At 38.0% G+C, this 22,878-nt stretch overlaps 2 protein-coding genes across 2 annotated transcripts in view; both read left to right on the forward strand.

Moving 5' to 3' along the window:
- The window catches only part of LOC128163029 (mucin-16-like), a 112,855-nt gene extending 94,806 nt beyond the window's left edge, over positions 1-18,049 (forward strand). The window contains exons 92-117 of the mRNA XM_052826485.1: positions 103-4,341; positions 5,790-5,906; positions 6,845-6,898; positions 7,155-7,396; positions 7,817-7,961; positions 8,154-8,177; positions 8,457-8,516; positions 8,889-9,145; positions 9,278-9,416; positions 9,784-10,018; positions 10,209-10,255; positions 10,584-10,742; positions 11,222-11,374; positions 11,688-11,937; positions 12,109-12,152; positions 12,579-12,654; positions 12,853-13,002; positions 13,204-13,256; positions 13,399-13,566; positions 13,956-14,120; positions 14,704-14,856; positions 15,037-15,233; positions 15,806-15,907; positions 16,301-16,364; positions 16,821-17,117; positions 17,860-18,049. Of these exons, the coding sequence (XP_052682445.1) occupies positions 103-4,341; positions 5,790-5,906; positions 6,845-6,898; positions 7,155-7,396; positions 7,817-7,961; positions 8,154-8,177; positions 8,457-8,516; positions 8,889-9,145; positions 9,278-9,416; positions 9,784-10,018; positions 10,209-10,255; positions 10,584-10,742; positions 11,222-11,374; positions 11,688-11,937; positions 12,109-12,152; positions 12,579-12,654; positions 12,853-13,002; positions 13,204-13,256; positions 13,399-13,566; positions 13,956-14,120; positions 14,704-14,856; positions 15,037-15,233; positions 15,806-15,907; positions 16,301-16,364; positions 16,821-17,117; positions 17,860-17,903 (7,634 nt within the window). The 3' untranslated portion in view covers positions 17,904-18,049. The remainder of the gene's footprint in view (positions 1-102; positions 4,342-5,789; positions 5,907-6,844; positions 6,899-7,154; positions 7,397-7,816; positions 7,962-8,153; positions 8,178-8,456; positions 8,517-8,888; positions 9,146-9,277; positions 9,417-9,783; positions 10,019-10,208; positions 10,256-10,583; positions 10,743-11,221; positions 11,375-11,687; positions 11,938-12,108; positions 12,153-12,578; positions 12,655-12,852; positions 13,003-13,203; positions 13,257-13,398; positions 13,567-13,955; positions 14,121-14,703; positions 14,857-15,036; positions 15,234-15,805; positions 15,908-16,300; positions 16,365-16,820; positions 17,118-17,859) is intronic.
- Positions 18,050-20,788: 2,739 nt separating this feature from the next.
- LOC128164342 (type-1 angiotensin II receptor-like) lies at positions 20,789-22,297 on the forward strand. Its single transcript, XM_052828137.1, has one exon. The coding sequence runs from the start codon at positions 20,855-20,857 to the stop codon at positions 21,998-22,000; it is 1,146 nt and encodes a 381-aa protein (XP_052684097.1). The 5' UTR covers positions 20,789-20,854; the 3' UTR covers positions 22,001-22,297.
- Positions 22,298-22,878: the final 581 nt, after the last annotated feature.

Here is a 22,878-nt window from a genome sequence, read left to right on the forward strand (position 1 = left end):
GTAGCCTAGCTAATTTTTTTACTATTTCAACATTGATATTTTCATTTATAGCATAAATGAAATAAATGCATCATAAATTTCAATTAAACTATATTAAACTAGCTACTCCATCCTCGAGCATAACTACACCTAAAATAATTACTACAACTACTATTGGATCCACTCCATCAACATCTGTCACAACTACATCAAGTGTACCAACACCGTCAGTAACACCAACACCAAGCAGTCCTACTCCGTCAGTAACACCTACACCCAGTGGACCAACACAATCGATCACAGTCACACCAAGTGTGTCTGCACCAAGTGGACCCACACCGTCAGTCACACCCACACCAAGTGGTCCTACACCATCTGTTACTCCTACACCAAGTGGACCAACACCGTCAGTCACACCAACGCCAAGTGGCCCAACACCCTCAGTGACACCTACACCAAGTGTTTCTACTCCAAGTGGACCAACACCGTCAGTGACACCAACCCCGAGTGGACCAACTCCATCAGTGACACCTACACCGAGCGGTCCTACTCCCTCAGTTACACCCACACCCAGTGGACCAACACCATCAGTCACAGTAACACCAAGTGTGTCTACACCAAGTGGACCAACACCGTCAGTCACACCCACACCAAGTGGTCCTACACCATCTGTTACTCCCACACCAAGTGGACCAACACCGTCAGTCACACCAACGCCAAGTGGCCCCACACCCTCAGTGACATCTACACCAAGCGCTCCTACTCCAAGTGGACCAATACCGTCAGTGACACCTACAACAAGTGTGTCTACACCAAGTGGACCAACTCCCTCAGTCACACCTACACCAAGCGGTCCTACACCATCTGTTACTCCCACACCAAGTGGACCAACACCGTCAGTCACACCAACGCCAAGTGGCCAAACACCCTCAGTGACACCTACACCAAGTGTCCCTACTCCAAGTGGACCAACACCGTCTGTGACACCAACCCCAAGTGGACCAACTCCATCAGTGACACCTACACCGAGCGGTCCTACTCCTTCAGGAACACCTACTCCCAGTGGACCAACACCATCTGTTACACCAACACCTAGCGGCCCTACACCTTCTGTGACACCAACTCCAAGTGGACCAACACCGTCAGTTACACCCACACCCAGTGGACCATCACAATCGGTCACAGTCACACCAAGTGTGTCTACACCAAGTGGACCAACACCGTCAGTCACACCCACACCAAGTGGTCCTACACCATCTGTTACTCCCACACCAAGTGGACCAACACCGTCAGTCACACCAACGCCAAGTGGCCCCACACCCTCAGTGACATCTACACCAAGCGTTCCTACTCCAAGTGGACCAACACCGTCGGTGACACCAACCCCGAGTGGACCAACTCCATCAGTGACACCTACACCGAGCGGTCCTACTCCTTCAGGAACACCTACTCCCAGTGGACCAACACCATCTGTTACACCAACACCTAGCGGCCCTACACCTTCTGTGACACCAACTCCAAGTGGACCAACTCCCTCAGTGACATCTACACCAAGCGTTCCTACTCCAAGTGGACCAACACCGTCGGTGACACCAACCCCGAGTGGACCAACTCCATCAGTGACGACTACACCGAGCGGTCCTACTCCTTCAAGAACACCTACTCCCAGTGGACCAACACCATCTGTTACACCAACACCTAGCGGTCCTACACCTTCTGTGACACCAACTCCAAGTGGACCAACTCCCTCAGTTACACCCACACCCAGTGGACCAACACCATCGGTCACAGTCACACCAAGTGTGTCTACACCAAGTGGACCAACACCGTCAGTCACACCCACACCAAGTGGTCCTACACCATCTGTAACTACCACACCAAGTGGACCAACACCGTCAGTCACACCAACGCCAAGTGGCCCAACACCCTCAGTGACACCTACACCAAGCGTTCCTACTCCAAGTGGACCAACACCTTCAGTGACACCAACCCCGAGTGGACCAACTCCATCAGTGACACCTACACCGAGCGGTCCTACTCCTTCAGGAACACCTACTCCCAGTGGACCAACACCATCTGTTACACCAACACCTAGCGGCCCTACACCTTCTGTGACACCAACTCCAAGTGGACCAACTCCCTCAGTTACGCCCACACCCAGTGGACCAACACCATCGGTCACAGTCACACCAAGTGTGTCTACACCAAATGGACCAACACCGTCAGTAACACCCACACCAAGTGGTCCTACACCATCTGTTACTCCCACACCAAGTGGACCAACACCATCAGTCACACCAACGCCAAGTGGTCCAACACCCTCAGTGACACCTACACCAAGTGTTCCTACTCCAAGTGGACCAACACCGTCAGTGACACCAACCCCAAGTGGACCAACTCCATCAGTGACACCCACACCCAGTGGACCAACACCATCGGTCACAGTCACACCAAGTGTGTCTACACCAAGTGGACCAACACCGTCAGTCACACCGACACCAAGTGGTCCTACACCATCTGTTACTCCCACACCAAGTGGACCAACACCTTCAGTCACACCCACACCAAGTGGTCCTACACCATATGTTACTCCCACACCAAGTGGACCAACACCGTCAGTCACACCAACGCCAAGTGGTCCAACACCCTCAGTGACACCTACACCAAGTGTTCCTACTCCAATTGGACCAACACCGTCAGTGACACCAACCCCAAGTGGACCAACTATATCAGTGACACCCACACCCAGTGGACCAACACCATCGGTTACAGTCACACCAAGTGTGTCTACACCAAGTGGACCAACACCGTCAGTCACACCTACACCAAGTGGTCCTACACCATCTGTTACTCCCACACCAAGTGGACCAACACCGTCAGTCACACCAACGCCAAGTGGCCCAACACCTTCAGTGACACCTACACCAAGTGTTCCTTCTCCAAGTGGTCCAACACCGTCAGTGACACCAACCCCAAGTGGACCAACTCCATCAGTGACACCTACACCGAGCGGTCCTACTCCTTCAGGAACACCTACTCCCAGTGGACCAACACCATCTGTTACACCAACACCTAGCGGCCCTTCACCTTCTGTGACACCAACTCCAAGTGGACCAACTTCCTCAGTTACACCCACACCCAGTGGACCAACACCATCGGTCACAGTCACACCAAGTGTGTCTACACCAAGTGGACCAACACCGTCAGTCACACCCACACCAAGTGGTCCTACACCATCTGTTACTACCACACCAAGTGGACCAACACCGTCAGTCACACCAACGCCAAGTGGCCCAACACCCTCAGTGACACCTACACCAAGTGTTCCTACTCCAAGTGGACCAACACCTTCAGTGACACCAACCCCGAGTGGACCAACACCGTCAGTGACACCAACCCCGAGTGGACCAACTCCATCAGTGACACCCACACCCAGTGGACCAACACCATCTGTCACAGTCACACCAAGTGTGTCTACACCAAGTGGACCAACACCGTCAGTCACACCGACACCAAGCGGTCCTACACCATCTGTTACTCCCACACCAAGTGGACCAACACCGTCAGTCACACCAACGCCAAGTGGCCCCACACCCTCAGTGACACCTACACCAAGTGTTCCTACTCCAAGTGGACCAACACCGTCAGTGACACCAACCCCGAGTGGACCAACTCCATCAGTGACACCCACACCCAGTGGACCAACACCATCTGTCACAGTCACACCAAGTGTGTCTACACCAAGTGGACCAACACCGTCAGTCACACCGACACCAAGCGGTCCTACACCATCTGTTACTCCCACACCAAGTGGACCAACACCGTCAGTCACACCAACGCCAAGTGGCCCCACACCCTCAGTGACACCTACACCAAGTGTTCCTACTCCAAGTGGACCAACACCGTCAGTGACACCAACCCCGAGTGGACCAACTCCATCAGTTACACCCACACCCAGTGGACCAACACCATCGGTCACAGTCACACCAAGTGTGTCTACGCCAAGAGGACCAACACCGTCAGTCACACCCACACCAAGCGGTTCTACACCATCTGTTACTCCCACACCAAGTGGACCAACACCGTCAGTCACACCAACGCCAAGTGGCCCAACACCCTCAGTGACACCTACACCAAGTGTTCCTACTCCAAGTGGACCAACACCATCAGTGACACCAACCCCGAGTGGACCAACTCCATCAGTGACACCTACAGCAAGCGGCCCTACTCCTTCAGGAACACCTACTCCCAGTGGACCAACACCATCTGTTACACCAACACCAAGTGGACTTACACCTTCTTTACCTCCATCAACCCCTGCAACAGCTGTGTCAACTCCCCTTATAACAACGCCATCAATAGGTTAGCTTACGATATTACTTAATTAGACTATTTTTAAAATAATATTACATTTTCATTGCAAGCAGAAATGAAATAGATGTGATACAATTTTCAATAAAAACTACATCACATTAAGTACGCTATTTTCAAGTATAATTACACCTTACATAATTACTACAACTGCTATTGGATTCACTTGAACACCATATATCAAGAAGACGAACACCGTCTGTTACGACTTCACCAAATGGACCAGTTCTGTCAATAAAATCTACTCCAAATGGTCTTACACCCTCAGTGACACCGACACCAACTTTTTTCACTCCTTGTTGAGCAACGCCATTTGTCACATTTGCACTAAATATCCCCACACCTTCAGTAAAATCGACACCAAGTGGACCAACGCCATCTGTACCATTTACACAAAGTGGACCTGCTCCATCAGTGACACTAACAACAAGATGATCAGCACACTCACTGACATCTACATCGAGTGTTCCTATTTCAAGTAGACAAACTTCCTCAGTGTCATGTAAACCTAGTGGACCAACTCCATCAGTGACACCTAAACCTAATGGATAAACACCATCTGTTACACCAACTCCAAGTGGATCAACATCTACACCTAGTCTAATATTTCTTCATATCAAATTACCTTTATGGTGGATATAACAAAGTGTTCAGTCATCTTTTGGTTGCATTAAGAACATTTTTGGTCAACCAATTAAGTATATAACCACTATATTTAATGCCATTATGAACCAAACCAACATGCCGACATTTAATCGATAGACATTACCAAGATACACTAATGTTTTGTTGCCCCGAAGCTAGAAAACCAACACTGTTTTATTTGCATTTGCTTTACAAACCCACACGTTTTCTTATAACCATTGGTCTGCCTGACAGTTGTTTAATTGATTGCATTTTGGTCACGAAAATGACCGCTTATATATGGTAACATAATCTGTGACTCCAACTACATGCTGCTCCACCTAATGTACTATCGTCGTAAAAGAGACACAGACATCCGAGTATTTAATGCACCAAGGAAAGAGGCGCTATCTGTGACTACTTGATAACTTTATATTTTATTGATACGGTCTGTTTTACAATAATCCTGATATGCCATACGGATCGACACCGAATGGCGCCTTATTTTCTTTTGCAATAACTCGAAAAGTTTATTTAAATTAAATGTGTATATTTTGTAAATCATTAGTTCACGTATTAATACATACAGGTATTCACATTTAATATTTCACCTTTTAATCTAAGGTTTTTTTTCAATATCAAGAATGTTCACACAAATTTTTTTTTTAAAAAGTGGCAATGTTTATAATTAATTCTCATTTACTTCAATACAACAACTTCTCCTCTTCAAAACATGACAAGGAGTTCTGCTGATGTACCACTTGTTATGGCTTAAATTTTAAAACAGAAGAAACTTCATTATCAACTTTCTCCAGGTACGACTGCTGCAGCCGGTTTTACGCCTGCTACTATTTCATTCACTCCTTCTTCTGTCGGCGGAAATGGGCTACCGCCCCTGACAACTACATCTTCGTCTCCTTCTACAAGCACAGGTGATGATTTTACATTTGACTAGTAGTAAAAATACCCGTCGTTGACTAGTATGTTCCTAATCCTTGTGAGCTATCCATCGTCTACTACTATGTTTTCCAATTTGAAACTTCAATTTTTTCAATTTTTGTGAGTCAGTGTAAAGAAAACGCACAGAGTTCGGAGAATCGCAATAAATTACATTTTTAAAATATGTTTTAAACGTTTATGATTAGATCATTATGGAAGCGTTTGAATACAAAACATGGATTTGTCTTTTTAATCGTTGATTGTTATTCCTTGTGACGTCATACTGAATGAATATTTTTGAAAACTTCCATGAGAGAAAAACAACACATGTTTTTATATTGCTATAGAAAACATATTACTGTACTGTTATTACTGTGCTCGTAAAAAAAAATCTTAATGGTCATGGCTCCTTCGAAATCTGGTTTACTGCATCCTTTCAAATATTTTTAATATATCGCCATATTTTCTCGTCTTATACATAAGGGGGTGTATTCATTATTTCTGTATGTTGATTGATTTGACTAATCTGCTCTCAAAAAGAAACTTCTTTTTATTTCATTGTTTAGCAATCAATAAAAAAAACTAAAATCAATATAGAAAGTACCATGAAGACAAATAGACGTTTTACTTTATGTAGAAATGCGTGTCTTTTTTATTCCATTTCCACTATTGCAACAATATTTTTGATGTAATAGCAGCTAAAATAAAACCCAATTTTTACATTAAAATTATAAACCAGTTCGAATGAATATTGGATATGAAGACTTTGTCATTCGCTTTTAAACTTCCACTTTTTAATTGTTGATTTTTCCGTTCAATATGTTGACTAACAATGTTAAAATACTCATAACGTCTGATTAGTAAGAAATGCAATTATCTTCATTCAAGTTCTTCTTAATATTTATATAAAATCATAACTTGTTTCTTTTAGGGTCAAGTACAACCATTATAACACCAACTATTCCAACATTAACTTTGCCAACACGTGAGTATTATCTATCTATCTATCTATCTATCTATCTATCTATCTATCTATCTATCTATCTATCTATCTATCTATCTATCTATCTATCTATCTATCTATCTATCTATCTGAATACCTTAATGAATGTCATGAAATCTAGATATAAAATGTTTCACTTTTCTTTCTTAACTTAGCTATAAATTTGTATTTAAGCGTCTTTATTTCAAACATTTCATTCAATTCAATAATTAGAATCATAATCGATTACATATTTTAGCATGTGTGAAGACTGTGCTAGAGTATGCCAACACTGGAAGGGACTTGTTAGTATCGCCTCCTTCAACGGAGAACTCTCTACTGAACTCTGGCGGTTCCCTTAAGACCACCCAACCGACATTACTGTACAGAATCAAGGACACCGACGCTAAGATATTCACTTTTAAGATAACTGTGAAAAATGTTAACAGTTTCACAGTTGGGGTATGGTCTGGGGAGACCGTAAAAGGCTCTCAAACAAGGGTAAGGACATCCATTATTCACATAAGAATGCTCAACCCTTTCGCAGACCGATCTAAACGTAAATACTGCGGATAATTTTATTCAACGATTTAATTTTTCCAGATATTTGTCTAAAAAGTACCATTTGCGATGGTTTTGATTTCACCTCTTTTTTATTTACTAATAGATATATTTTATTAATATCCTTTGTCATCTAAAAAGTAAATTAAGTAAGTTCCCTTATATATGAAAAAAGTAGGAGTATATATTGTCACTATTTATCAATTATTTAAGAAAATAGATATCATGGGAATCATTTCCAGGTTATGAACACATCTTTAACGTTTGTAGTATTGCATTAACGAAATGTTTGCACTTTCTTCGCTTACAATTTTCGTAGCAAATTTTCAATTACTGTACAAATATTCGATCCATTTTCAGAATGTTCCAGATACATCGTCCTTCACTTCGTTCACTATACCATTCAATGGTACCACAGGAAATGACATCATAGTAGAACTAACTCCCGTAACTGGCCAAACTCCAGAGATTGAAGGCGTATCTATCGAAGTTTGTTATACCCCAGGTACAAATAGCTCCCATTTATTGATTCTAATTTTTCTATAGAATTGTTTAAATCGGAGTAAATTTGGGAAAGTTTGTGTTGCATTTTTATTATAGTAATCATAAAAAGCAACTCTTTTTAAGTCTCTTGATAAGCATGATAGTGTTGAACACTTTAATCACAATTTATTTTTTTTTATTTTTAATTTTGCAGTGACAACAATAGCACCTACTACAGGTAAAAATTCAAATCTAGTACTAACAAAATGAAAATCTGCATCAAATCTCAGTAAAATTCAATCAAATAAAAAAGAAAACCAAATTCTGGATTGAGTTGAAAAAAAAATCACAGATCTTTTACAGCTATCTTTATGATGGATTTTTTCGGGAACACTTTTAAATGGTTTTGATTAAGGATAGCATTATTTCATAGTTTCTTATGAAACTGAAATATATATGAAGATATATATATGAAGATAACAGAAATGCTTATACAACACTATTGTGTATCTTTCAGTGTCACCAACAACAAGTGTAACACCTCCAACAATTTCACCAACTACTAGTACTACCACACGTAAGTTGTTTAAGAGAGCATGATGATCGTGGCCATTTTTGGACTGTATCAATCTCCTTGAGAATAAGAGCTCTGTCTATTGATATAGAAAAAATATCACGTTTCAAAGTTATATATTAAGATTTTTCCACGCTTAATATAAGTATATGACTATATGTCTCTAAATTCAAAGTAGATGTGATTGGTTATTTCTTGACCACTGTACAATTGTGAAATCGATATCGATTATCGATCAATCTTTTATTGTACGGTTGTGCTCTCCGTGTATCGAATGAGATCATGATATAGATAAAGTCAGGATGAACTTGAGGCATTCAAATGTATGTTGTGGAAGACTTTTAAAAAACTATCAAGTATGAATTGTTTTTGTAGCTTGTGCTGAAACTATGATCGCCGAAGGAAGTAATACAAATGCCATCAAAGTAGTCATTCCAACTCTGGTTTCACCTGCAAACGTATTTAGTGTAACTGGTGTAACTCTTACGGACGCAGTACCTACGGTAGAGTTTGTACTCCTTGATCAAGATCAGGCTGCGGCAGTTTCCATTTTGACCTTTGATACCACCAATGTATCTGGGGTCAAGGTCACATTATTCGATAAGTCGGACGCTGAGGTCAAGACAACAGAGGTTCGTAACCGTTTCCAGTTCTCAATAGTCATTGTATTATAAAAATATGATAGAAACTAAGAAGAGTTTCGATAATGATAATGATATAAATATTAATAATATCATTAATAATAATACTAATGATAATTACAGTCCAACCCTGTGAACAACAAAGTCAGTGTTGATCTAGGAGGATCCGTTGGTCAAAGAATCAAGATAGAGTTGACAAAATCAACATCTACACAAACCGCTTCCATTGCATCCTTAACAATAAAAGCATGTATTGAAATAGGTAAGAAAATACTTGTTTTGTTTTTGTTTTGTTTTTTGTTTTGTAAGTGCAGGAAAACTCTTTCAAAAATGCCTTCATGATCGAAGAGGGATGGATGACTGTGACAATTTTTAGACTAGATTTATTTCCTTGAGAAAAATAAACCTTTGCATAGAAGAATAGAAAAAATATTCGGATTTTAAAGCTAGTTTTATAAATATACATTTAAATACATATTCTTTATATTGATTGTTTTTGTATATTTGTGCGTATCATATATATCTACTAGTGTATGTACTCAATATATTTTAAAATGTTGGATATTAGTCGTGAATAAAAGTTTACACACTCACTTTTTAAATCCTTCGGAACTACTGTTGTTTTACAGTCTCAGCTACCACAGTCGTCACCCTTCCGACCACAACGTTCCCAACAACAACTCCCAAAATATGCGTCTTCAATAAGGACATTTTCGTAAACAACTTTGGTTATGAGCCCGCCGAGGTGATTGGTTACGTCAACAAGGACAACGATGATAGCGTCATTTCCGAGTCGGAGAAGATTCGTGTCGGAGATTCACTGGACGACGGTGTAATCGTGGTTATCAATGGCTGCAGCAACTGGTATGGGTTTTTTAAATTTTCATTTCTCAAAACTTAAGTTCACTAGTTTAATGATTTTGCACATAGATATGAGATTCTCGTATTAAAAAGAGCACCTTAAAAGAGATGCATATGTAAAGCAACCCGAGTATCATAAATGTTAATGTTATCTGTATTTGTTTTTATCATTAATGGCTAAATTACATTGCAGTTCATGTTCGGATGGATATATTAACTGCCAGATCGGAACCTGTGAAGGTATAGGATAAAATTCTAAATTTTGATCAATTATTTTTTGCAAAGATATGACATGTAGTTTTCTTACTACATAGAGGTAGTTACTAACATTACCAAATTTTATGCTACTAAATTTCGGTAGAATATGCTTCTTTAATCTCCATTCCAAGACTTTGTCTCTTATTAGAACAATTTTCACAAAAATCAGATTTTGGTGTATCAATAAAGCAGTAATGTTATTAAGAAATGATAGTAATTTATCCAACAATAGTCAAAGTTTACGCTTTGATCAGTCAGAAATGGCACCTTAGATTTTCAAGAACATTCACTCATTTATAAAAATTTTAAGAATGTACTTACCAACCATGGAGTGAATGGTCCCAGTGCTCTAAACCATGCGGAATTGGTCTCCGAGAGAGGACGAGAATTCTGACCACAACCTTAAGTCCAGACCGTTGCAAGGAAGCTGTTCGGGAGACCGAAGACTGCAACATTGAGCCATGCCCAAGTGAGTAACATTTCCGCCTTTACCTAAAATGAAGCACTGAAAAGCAATCCATTGAATTCTGTCTACAGCCAATTATACAATAATTTGTCTCAAACACATTTTTTTGTAAAAATTCCCGTAGAAGATGAGCTCTGTTTAAAAATACAACTAAGTCGAACTTCGTTATTTCGAACTAGATGGGGCACTGTTTAAAAACTTAACTATTCGAGTATTCGAGATATCGAGAGTAAAGTACGTAAACAAAAATAAGTATATCCATTGTATTCGGGATATCGGTGTTCGAGATATCAAAGTTCAACTGTATAGGCAAATTTTGATGCATACAGATCTGGATTTGTTTTTTTTTTCCCATTTCTAAATTATAGTCTATGGCAATAAAAAAACCAAGCAATATCTTACAGATAGTATGTTGACCTCCTAGCTTAACAAAAACCAAGTAAAAATTTCATAGGCTTACGTTATCGTGTACTCCATTTTAGCAACAACAACACAAATCTGTGAACCATGGTCCACATGGAGTGAATGTGCCGGTGAAAAGTGTAAAGACAAAACAAAGACCCGAAGCAGAACTTGCCCCAACGGACCGGATACAGAAGAGGAGCCATGTTTTGTTGAAGATGACTGCAAACCTGGTATGCTTTGAAATAACGTCATATTACACTTATTTAATTCGTGACAGCGATACAGGAAACAGATTAAGTTAAGATTTAAAGATTGGAAGGTGGTTTTTCAGTAAGCGTAGATTATTCAGCTTTTTAGTTTTTATGTATCTATCCATGTACATTCATTAATGTCTAAAATCTAGCTATTTTCTTGACTAACAGGGACCTGCTCTCCGCTAAAATCGCTAAATGAGTTATACATTCAAATATGATAATGCTGGGTTCTCAGCAAAACACCATAACGTAGATCATGCTTATGCATCGTAACTTTGTTTCACTCTAGAATGCATTGAGCCCGAATATTTTGATAACTGTACCACGCCATCCACTCATTGTCCGTCTACTTGCCGCGCTCTGAGAAACCCCGGAAGCTGCGTTGAACCAGAGGAATGCAAACCGGTGTGTCGCTGCAAGCCTGGTTACGTCAGAGATGACAACGGAATATGTATACCGGAAGAGGAGTGTCCTTGCTACCATAACGGCCAAGCTGTTCCTGAGGGACACGTGGTTAAGACCTCTGCTTGTGAAACATGGTCAGTGAAATTCATCTTTGTGTTTGTTTCACTTGCACTTTCAAAAAATTATATTTTTGGAAACTTTAAAAGTGATTATTTTAAAGTTAAATAATAAATAACGCCTACAGATATATATTGATCTTTTTTAAGTACATTTATACAATGCGTAGCTTTTATTTTTTTTTTCAGCAAATGTGAAAACAAAGTGATGACATGTTCCGTAAATGCAAGTTGTAAGTATTTTTAGCACATAAAAACGCAGTTATTATCTACATGAAAAAATGATCATATTTAAACTTGCATAAAGTATTGTCATTGTTATGGTTTCGTAAACAGTTTAAACACAGCTTGTACACAAAATGTTATTTTTTTATTGTAAATTTGAAAATAAATCGATATTTTGCCTCACAACCCGGAGTGACTGATTAACTTGTCAATAATATATTTCAAATGCCTTTGACATTAATAAACACCTGGCTTATAAATGTATGTTGAAAACAAAAGAAAAAATATCTATAGCTTTTAATGCCGGCTTATTAATGTATGCTAAGAACATGATAACATCATAAGAAATGCTTGTAACAAATAAAATGATCGGTAAAGATTCATGTTCATCTTAATCTCAAGAGTGTCAGAGCTAAGGTTGACTGTATTTTCAGGTTGCGAGTATTCTGAATGGCAGCCATGGTCCGAATGTAGCACAACCTGTGGCATCGGAATGCAGAGTAGATACAGGTAAAAACTACAGATCTTGATCATCTCATGTCGTTCGTACTCGCTTGAAATTTAAGACCTGTCTTATATAAAATACTGAAATTTTGACTTTAAACATTGAGGGCAATATAAAATTCATTTAACACGGAGGGCAAAAATTGCTTTCATCAAACATGGAGGGCAATAGATATTTTCTTAATCATTTGATTCTATTAACAGAGACGTCAGTAAGGGCGATAGAGCGCAATGCCCGGATGTCCACGAGACCAAGCAATGCGAGAGTACCTCAACAGAATGTGTCCAATGTATATACAATGGTAAAGCTTACGCTGCTGGCGATGTCGTCTCCACAGCTGACTGCAAGATATGGTTAGTGACTCTCTCTCTCTCTCTCTCTCTCTCTCTCTCTCTCTCTCTCTCTCTCTCTCTCTTATAATTTGATAAATTTGAAAAAGCTCTCCATCATCATTGGCATAATTGACTAATTAGTTCAATGTCATTATTATCATGAAACATTGCTATTCATCCAAATAAAACATTTCTCATCTTTTTTTCTCTTTCCTTCTTTAGTTACTGTTACAACGGCGGAAGTGTGTCCTGTGTGGCTGATGATGCTCAGAACGGTAAGAGGCCAAAGTAAACTGTTAAAAGTAATAGGTTCGAACAAAAACTTTTTGAATCCGTAAAATAAGAAATCTAAAGCTCTGGTCAATAGAATAAAAATAGAATATTGGTAATAATTATCGCCTTATTTTCTCTCTGCAGTTAATGGATCTTGGTCGAATTGGCAGTCATGGATCAGCTGTAGTTCCACGTGCTCTGGTGGTCACAGGAAGCGAAGCAGAACATGTAACAACCCTGCACCGGTCTGCGCAGGAATGCCATGTTCCGGATCAAATGAGGAAACAGAACCTTGCAACACTGATAAATCATGTAAATATCAGTATTCAATAATCATATTATTACATAACTAACAAGGGAAGGTAAAGCTGTTTTCAGTGCTATGGGGGAGGGAACGGGAAAACCGTTGTCCGAGGGCAAAGTTCGAGGATTGCAGTAGCACATTAGTTGACAGTTATTTATCCCTACCCTTCATTCTGACAGAAAAATATCTATTCAAATGCTTGACAAAATTCAGATAAAACGCTAAAATTGCATGATAAAATTCATGTTATTAATACTGCATAATATTAGGTAATAATATATGTATGTCTACAATTTACAGGAAAAAAACCCAGAAAATTTTGTATTAAAATTTTCTTTAATAAAAAAGATATGAAATTCCAGTGGTGATAAAGGTATTTGTTGCACTTTATTTTCAGGCTGTATCACTACATCATGGGGCGAATGGACAGAATGTACAAAGACATGCGATGGTCCAGGTCAACAGTTCAGGAACCGTAACTACGTTAACCCCGACGATTCAGCCGTCAACTGTAACGAAACACTGGTAGAGGAACGGCCGTGTGGAGAGGAACCATGCATTAGTAAGTACAAACTAATTATATGTAGCTATTGTAATTTCAGCTCTACGTTAAAGTCAGAATCTAGTGAAGCAAAGTTATTTTCAGGTGTTTCAAGTTCCTTTACTGTTGCTTAATATCACTAGAGGGGTCAACTAAGTGGTATCTTATCAAAGCGTTCAGATTTAAAAAAGAAAGATCTAATGTGACCTAGCTTGTCAACCTCATTGAAACCAAAAGTAGTCAATTAGAATTTTTTTTTTCGGTGTCCGATAAATGTCTTGGAAATGTGTTATTGAGCTTGACACATTCTTTGAAAGTATATCAACTTGAACATAAGTTTTTGGATGAATTTTCAAATGATTTTAATTACATGCCAAAATAGGTGACATTTTCTACATATTAGAAATTATTTACATATAATCTATGAAAGGTTCTATTGTATAATAATTTACTTAATTGCATACAATGAAGGAGAACACAGTAAATTAAATTCATCATGATGTTATAATGGATTCGTTATCAATTCCTTAGTTAGTTCTTGACTGGCAATAACGTTTTGAGTTTGAGTCGGACTTGAACAGTTCTGTTTTACGTCTCTCTACAGCCGAGTGCGAGATTTCTCAATGGTCGGACTGGACAGAATGCGCTGTGCCATGTGGAAAGGGCAAGGTGTCCAGAGAAAGACAGATCATTGTCAATGCTCCAGACTGCCCAACAAATCTTTTTGAAGAGAAGGACTGTGATAATGGAAACTGCAGTAAGTATTCGGCGACTGGAGTTTATTATTGACAGCCATATCAAAATATTGTAGAAACGTGTTGGTTAAATATATGTTAATGTACACTATATGAACATATATAGCGAATGCTTCAGCTAATATTTTGCCTTGTTTCATTTCACTATGCTTATGTAATGTATAATTTTTCTCCTATTGTAGCTTGTCCGGACGGTCAAGTATGGACCAACTACTCCCTGTGTCAGAGAACATGCGCCACCCGAGACAAGAATATCGACGAGGAATGCAGCAAGATCGAGCCAGGGTGCGTCTGTCCAATGGGTCTCTACATGGAGGCAAACAAATGCGTCAACATCACAGAGTGTCAGAAATGCGTCATCAACGGAACAGAATATCAGGTAAGCTTAAGGTGCATTGACCCCGTGCTAAAAAAAAGTTACTCGAGGTGTATTAATAAATAACTATTATATTCTTCTGATAAAGCGAAGTCAATAGCACATATGCATTTAGTACCAACATTACTATATACATCAAATATTGAAGGAAAGTTTAAAGTTTAATGAACGTTTGATTAGGAAAATAACTACAGTATCACTGTAAGCATCAAATACAGCGAAAAAGTTTAAGGTGTAAGCTGCTAAAAAAGACAACTCTTGATTACTAAATAAACTACAATCATGTCGAATTATTACCGAGTACTGGCGATACTTTTCAAATATCCACCACAATGCTTGCTGACAATGTATGTTTTATATAATTGGAAAAAAATATACCCTGTATTGTTTGCTATTACATTTAGAAACTTTCTTCAAAACTCCCCCATAGCACTTGCAATACATGAGTGGCGCAAATAAAGGAAGTTAAAATATTTAACCTATTTCGTATATTCTGTGACATGCGAAAAACAAACCCCAAGATATACGGTATTAAACAAAGATAAGGATAACATGTGTTATGCCTATTGTTTCAGCCCTCTGAGCCCATACCGTCCTCTGACAGCTGTAAATACTGCGAGTGTTCGGATGGCGAGATGGTGTGCAGTAGACGTTGTGAAATACCCGTATGCCAAGAGGTGAGAACGTTTTTAGTCAGATGGCGGGCTGGTCCCTGTATTGTTTCAGACTGTATTTAGTCTCTTTAAGCAAAAAAAAAAGTTCTGTATAACAATATATGAAAATGTTTAAATTTGAAAGCTAAAATGTAATAACAATTTTTTTTTATCCGAAATAATAGTAAATGGCTACAGAAACAAATCAAGTAAAAAGATATTGAAGGAAAGATGAGGAATATTTTGTTGACTACCTTAATTAAAAGATTTAAAATATATATCTTTTGCCATTGTCTTGACATAAAAATCAATCATGTAAAAATGGTAGACTTGATTTTCAAAGGCATTTTCAAGGCTGCTACAAAATAAATAACATTGAACGAATTATTTATAAATTCTGTCGTTTTCTTTTTCTAGGGTGAGGAACTTTCCTACGAAGGCATTACTGATATTTGTTGTCCTAAGTGCCAACCCAAACCAAGTAAGTAATCTACAGTCTCTTAATTATTTTACATTATCGGAAGAACCAATGAAATCAAATTGGCGGTCAAACTTTGTGGGTTGCCATTTTTGTAAATTGTCGTTTTATTTTGTTTGAGCGTGCTTCTGTGAACTGACTTATCTATCTGTAAAATAAAACGGGAACAAATTGTTGAAAACGTAAATTTATGGGTATGGGGTACCAACGAAATCTAGGTAAAATTACGCTACCAATTATACTAATGATTCCACATTATATATACATCCAAACAGCTATAATGTCGATATTATTCTGCTAGTTGTGAATCAAACGTTGTTTGAGATATTTCCTGATGCCAATTACTTAATGATATTAATTTTATGTTTTTTGCCTTCTATTGTCTGTCGTCTCTGTCTGTAATGATATAAAGTTGATTTCCTACTGTTTAACATAACGTTGTCTTTTTGTGCCTTGTAGCCACATGTACCCTCCACACAGAAAAGCGCGTCATCAATGACTCAGTAACAGGCTGTGTATCTGTCGGTGAAGTCGAGTACACCTTCTGCTCTGGTTCTTGCGGAGATTCGAACTACATGCCTCTGATCGTGCCCAGCGGTTCCACCGAAGAAGGCTTCGCCAAGACCTGTAAATGTTGCACCGGCGAGTCCTCATCTGAGAGGGTCATCAGCGTAAGATGTGGTCCTCAGCAGACTCTACAACAGGCCAAGATCAAGATCATAGATAGCTGCTCCTGTGATATATGCAGCATGACAGGTATGTAATATGGATATGTAATAAGGAGCTAGATTAGAAGAGATCAATATGTAATATGGATATGTTATATGTAATATGGATATGTATTAAGAAGTTAAGGTGTTGGATTAGAAGAAAGCAATATATAATATGGATATGTAAGATGGAATAAGATCAAGATGGAGGTAAAGTTGTCGACCGGGGCAATTTTACATGATGCCATTTTTTCCCATTTAGTCGAATGTTAGGTGCAAAGTCATTGAATTGCAGAGATATATTGTTATACGTACCATATGATTACATCTTGGTAATCATTCAGTCACTTTTCAATGGACTGGCGTTCAGCGGTTTTTTTTCCTGAGAATTGCTTGATTTTTTTGTTAAAAAAGACATGGTTTATTCTCATGAAATATTAATCAGAAAACTCAAATATCCTCTCTAAACCAGCAATTAAGCTTGTTTGGCAATGAATGTATTATGAACATATTATGAATATGTAAAGATGTATCGAACTATTCAATGAGGGAGTTGGAATTAAAGGAGAATTTGGACTTTGCTTACTTTGAGATATGTTTAAAGTTTGTTAACGTGGTCAATAATTGGGGGTAGGCTTAATTCGTATCTTTTATGCAGCTTTTTGAGAGTAACTGTTAAAAGAGTTACTCATATTAATTTCAATATTTCTCTTTGGTACCTTATCTGTTTACCTTATTCATATGTATCTGCTTATTTTATCTAAGTATTTTTTTCCATAATTTTGCAGTGACTGAAGCTAACAAGGCAAATGCCGCGCCAACCAGAAGATAGGACATAGTGATGATAGGACATTGAACAAATTTAGTGATTTACCCCCAAAAGACTACACCAATGTATTGTAAAATCTGTTTACATATCAACATATTGATATATTGTTTATTATTGAATCACTGTTTAATAAAAGAATTGCAATTGTATTCTATTGGGTTTTTTTTTATTTTGGTTTGTTGCAAAAAACGATTGTTAAACAAAATCCCCAGGACTTACCAAATTATACATATATAAGAGTTCTGATACATGTATATTAGTTATGCATCAAAATACGAGATAAGTAAAATGGTCAAATGAACATTGCATGATTGAATACTAGTAATAATAAGAGCTAGAGATTGGAGTTATTTCATCCATGGTTTGTAAAATCCCAAAAGCGTGAGATAACTGTTATTGGGAGTTGATTTTAATCAACTCTCCTATGCACTTACTCGGGCAAACCGAAAGTGAAACAGTGTTTGGACCTAAGCACAAATCAATACCGCTGACAACACTTAGTTCCTGAAAATAATCGATAAATTCAGATGCAATGTATTCTGAAGCATTGTTTTTCAAGAAAACCTATTATTAATACCATGAAAATAGTAAGATTTTAAATGGTACAAATAGTTTAGATATTTTTTGAAGTCGTATGTATTCATACGCCAGACTTCTAGTCTCGTTCAACCAGACGCTCGGATGTCTCCATTAATATCCGACAAAACAGAGTCTCTCTTGCTTGTCGGAGATAAACGGAGAAAGTCGAGCGTTTGGTTGAACAAAACTAGAGTTCAATCTTGCCTGGATCCATAAAATTTCTCAGAAATATTTCGAATACTGATACTACTTGCCATGCAATATCACATATCGCTGATTTTAAAATAAATGATAATCGATAAAATCAACTCCCGTCAGTACTTCAGTACTTTGATTTTTAAACATGGTTTGATGGATAAAATATGCATTGCATAGATGAGGTATTTAACCTTGCTCTCTGTAACTTCAATATTTTACATAAAATTATACATTGAAAATTCACATAAGTGCAACAATTCGTTTGCAAATAGATGCTTATTTACGACTGCCATTAGAACAGATGTGCATTTGGTCAAAAATACATAATAAAACAGGACTAGTTTACATTATACCGCTATAACAAACCACATTAAATGGATTAGAATTAATTAAGATCAGGACTCCAACTCTAAAAATGTAGAAAACATGACAGCAACCACCACGTAAAACTTTTCGGATAAATACACTTAAAGAAATGCCTTTCTAAAAATATGATTTTTTAGTTGTGCTTTAAAAAAATTCAAACTAGTAACTGTTCGAAGTCCCACTGGAAGCTGATTCCACAGTGTTGGTGACACTCTGTCGAATCGACGATCGCCGTAGGTTTTGCTCGGACTCGCGGCACTACTAGTTGGTTTGCCGACTCCGAGCGAAGTGACCTGGCAGGTTTGTGTTCGCAAACCTACTCAGCAAGATACGTCGGGGCAAGATTATAGAGCGTCTTGTATACATATACACATAGTTTGTATTGCACTCTATGCATTACAGGAAGTCAGTGCAAATCAAACAGGATGGGCTGAATTTGTTTATGCTTGCCTGTCCTGGTATTAAGACGTGCAGCAGTGTTCTGAACCCTCTGTAGTTTCATTATGTAGGTGCTATTTATGTTGTACAAGAGCACATGTCCATAGTCCAGCCGCGACGTAACCAGAGAGTGGGCAAGTGTTTTGCATGCCGCGTCCGTGAGAAAGTGCCGAATGCGTCCTATTGTCCGAATCTGTGAGTAACATGTCCTTGAGACCGCATTACACTGCTTTTCAAAAGATAGAAGTTGATCAGAGTTGATCAGAAAACATATTCAACAAAGATTTTTTAAAATGTTTTAAGTTATTTTAATGTACGATAGAAAAAAACGTCAAAAATCAGATCTTTATTTGTTCGCAACAAAAACACTGAGTATATAGAAAACTTGATATCTTAGACAGAAGTGGATTTTAAGAGAACAGAGATATACAAAGATGTGGACAGATTTAAATTTTATGTGAAAACCTTCATTTGTCAATCAATTCTTTTTATTATTTAAACAATTTACATCATCGAAACTTATATTTTATAAAGCAAAATGAATATAGACAAGGCTTGCCATATTTCCCGAATTCGAATTAGCAAAACATTTCTTATGAATGAAAATTTCGATGTGTAAGTATATTACATTACACAATAATTCCTCTCTAAAGTAGCAACAAAGGTCAATTTATAAATACTTTTTCCTTTTATCGTTCTTTTACGCATCATGATCCCAATATCAGAATTGTTATACTTGACATCAGATTCATTAAGAAAGTTAAATACAATTTTATGAACCAAACCAGAACATTTTTACTTGAGTTGAAATTTTTTTATCTTATCTTCATTGCTAATAACTAACACACTATACTCCCCTTTTCCTGTTTTATATCTAAGATAATACAATAAGAAATTTAGAATTCAAATACTTGAAATAGATATAGTGTATGACAAACATACCTCTTAATGGTTAACGATTTAGCTTAAATTAACAGTAACTTCAGTAAATAATCAAATTGGATTAAATGGAATACGCAAAGAATTATCCTAACCTTATAAATAATGTGATTAATCAGAAACCATTGAAATGCTTTTATAAAACATTTGCAGTTCGTTCTATTACAGTAATTATAGAATTTCCCATCCGTTCAAGCACTTTAGATAGGAATTACTTGTCCTGAATATCAATTATTAGCGTTTTGTTTCAATAATTGATTTCCACGTATACCTTTGCAATTTTCTTAATGCCTACGCATTTCATATCACTTAAAACTGATCAACGTTTCGCTTCAGAGTGAATTTTGTGACCTGTGTTGTATCCTGCATTAGCACGTCGTAGTTTCTCTGTACAACGGCAAAGGAACCATAAGCAGTTACTATATTCACGAAAGATGTCTGCAGATTCGGAAAATGTGTCTGTTGTTCCAAACACTACTTGGGAATACTTAAACACAACCGCTCATTTAGACGACCACTGTAATTGGTTCCTTCCGTGGGTTGAGTGGCTGAAAATTTTCTTGCTAGCATTTGGGTTTCTGGGCAATGGAATGACAGTTTCGGTCATTCTTTTCAAAAAGGATCTGCACCAGAAAACGTTCGCTACAATATGTCTGATAGCCCTGTCGGACTGTCTTTACTGTCTGACTGCGCTTCTATGGGGATTCTTCTACTATGCGTACATGGATCCACATAATTACAGGGCACTGGAAAACTGTGTCGGCGAGTTCTTTGACAAATACCTAAAATCTTCCCTGGTTCTTCTGGCGTCGACAGCTTATACCACATCTGGTTTCTACATAGCCGTTCTATCTGTTTTTCGTTACATCATAATCGCGTATCCGTTAAAATCCAACATAATATTGACCAAAAGAACCGTTTTCGTGACCTTCTTTACAGTTTTCCTCATATCACTTGGCTACGGTATTTTCAAAACTCTTAAAATCAACCTTAGCAGTAGATACGTTAAGCCCATAGATCTGCTGGTGTCATACCTGATTCCGCTCACAGTAATGGCAGTGTTCCATACATTAAAACTGCTGACACTCAAAAGAAATACATTTCGTTCAACAAAAAACTCGACTCGCAAAATGGAGGTGGTGGTCATTATGGTCGTGATGGCCTTCTTCTTGTTTCTGCTCCCTTGGCATGTGCTGGCGATTTCCTACGAGTTCCAATTATTTGAACCGGGATATACTGCAGTAACTGTTAGTTCACTGCTACTTCAACTCAACAACTGTATTAACCCTGTGTTTTACGCCTTCTTGTCCCCGCGAGTTAGGACAGGCATCTGTTTTTGTTTCGTTGCAAAAGGCGGAAACAAAAGAAGAACACCAACGGCCACACAATCCACTAACATTTATAGCTCCAAAGCTAACGTTTCTAGTTGTGCCTCTCTATCAACGTCAGCGTCAGGTGGACCGGTAACCCCGAGCCCGACTCCAAATGCACAGCGTGTGAGGTCACATATCTACACCAACGACTCTTCAACTGGTTCTTTCGGTTCAACTCTGAAAGACTCGCGTCCGACTTTTGCATAAATCATAATCAATTTTCAACAGTTATCTGACGTTACATTCGTATGACTAAGCCTCATGACGTGAGGTGGATTCCTTATCGAGTGACGTCATCATAGATTGTTCGCTACACACTGCATTATGTATACATGTATGTGATTATCATTACTGGAGAATAATTTAATTCTGGTTGTAACGCGCTTTCTGAATGGTTAAAAATTATTTAATATTGCATAAAGAATATTGCCTACGTTATAGTAAGACTAACTTCAAAAATGTATAAATCCGCCTGATGTTACGTTTGAATTTTTACAATTTGATGTCATTTTAGCAAATTAAATTATAAGCAATGAATTCAATATTTTTTAGTTTTATACGATATAAAATGGTTTGGGGCAGTTTTTTATAAACCGCTTCGCAGCATATTTCTATAGATACAAAACTTATGAGTAAATACATTTATTTATCTATTTAAAAGATTAACTTAACGCAATGAATTTACTATTTTCATGTAACTTTTGCATTATACATATACATCGTTGTATTCAATATCATGAAATTGTGTTCTTTCAATATTAAAAAACTTCTGTTTCAACCTTTTGTATATTATGTATACGTACAAAATACTTGATTGTTCATCAATAGAAGACGAGGCGAGTCTGCACTTTTACTTGTACTTTGACAACCCAGCATATTGAAATAAACCTAAGGTGTTTTCTTTTGTCGAGAATCATTTTGCAAAACTAAGTGAAATGTTCTAGATGGGTCATAAAATACCAAACAGCGTATTTTCCGTTCACCAATACGTTTAGCAATTCTGTAAAATGTCTCTATAGATTAAATACATGTATCTGTAGAATGACTTAGTTAAAAGATTGAGAGTATTTACGACTATGAAAATA

The sequence above is a fragment of the Crassostrea angulata genome, chromosome 9 (assembly GCF_025612915.1).
Source record: "Crassostrea angulata isolate pt1a10 chromosome 9, ASM2561291v2, whole genome shotgun sequence".
In the NCBI taxonomy this organism is placed as follows: domain Eukaryota; kingdom Metazoa; phylum Mollusca; class Bivalvia; order Ostreida; family Ostreidae; genus Magallana; species Magallana angulata.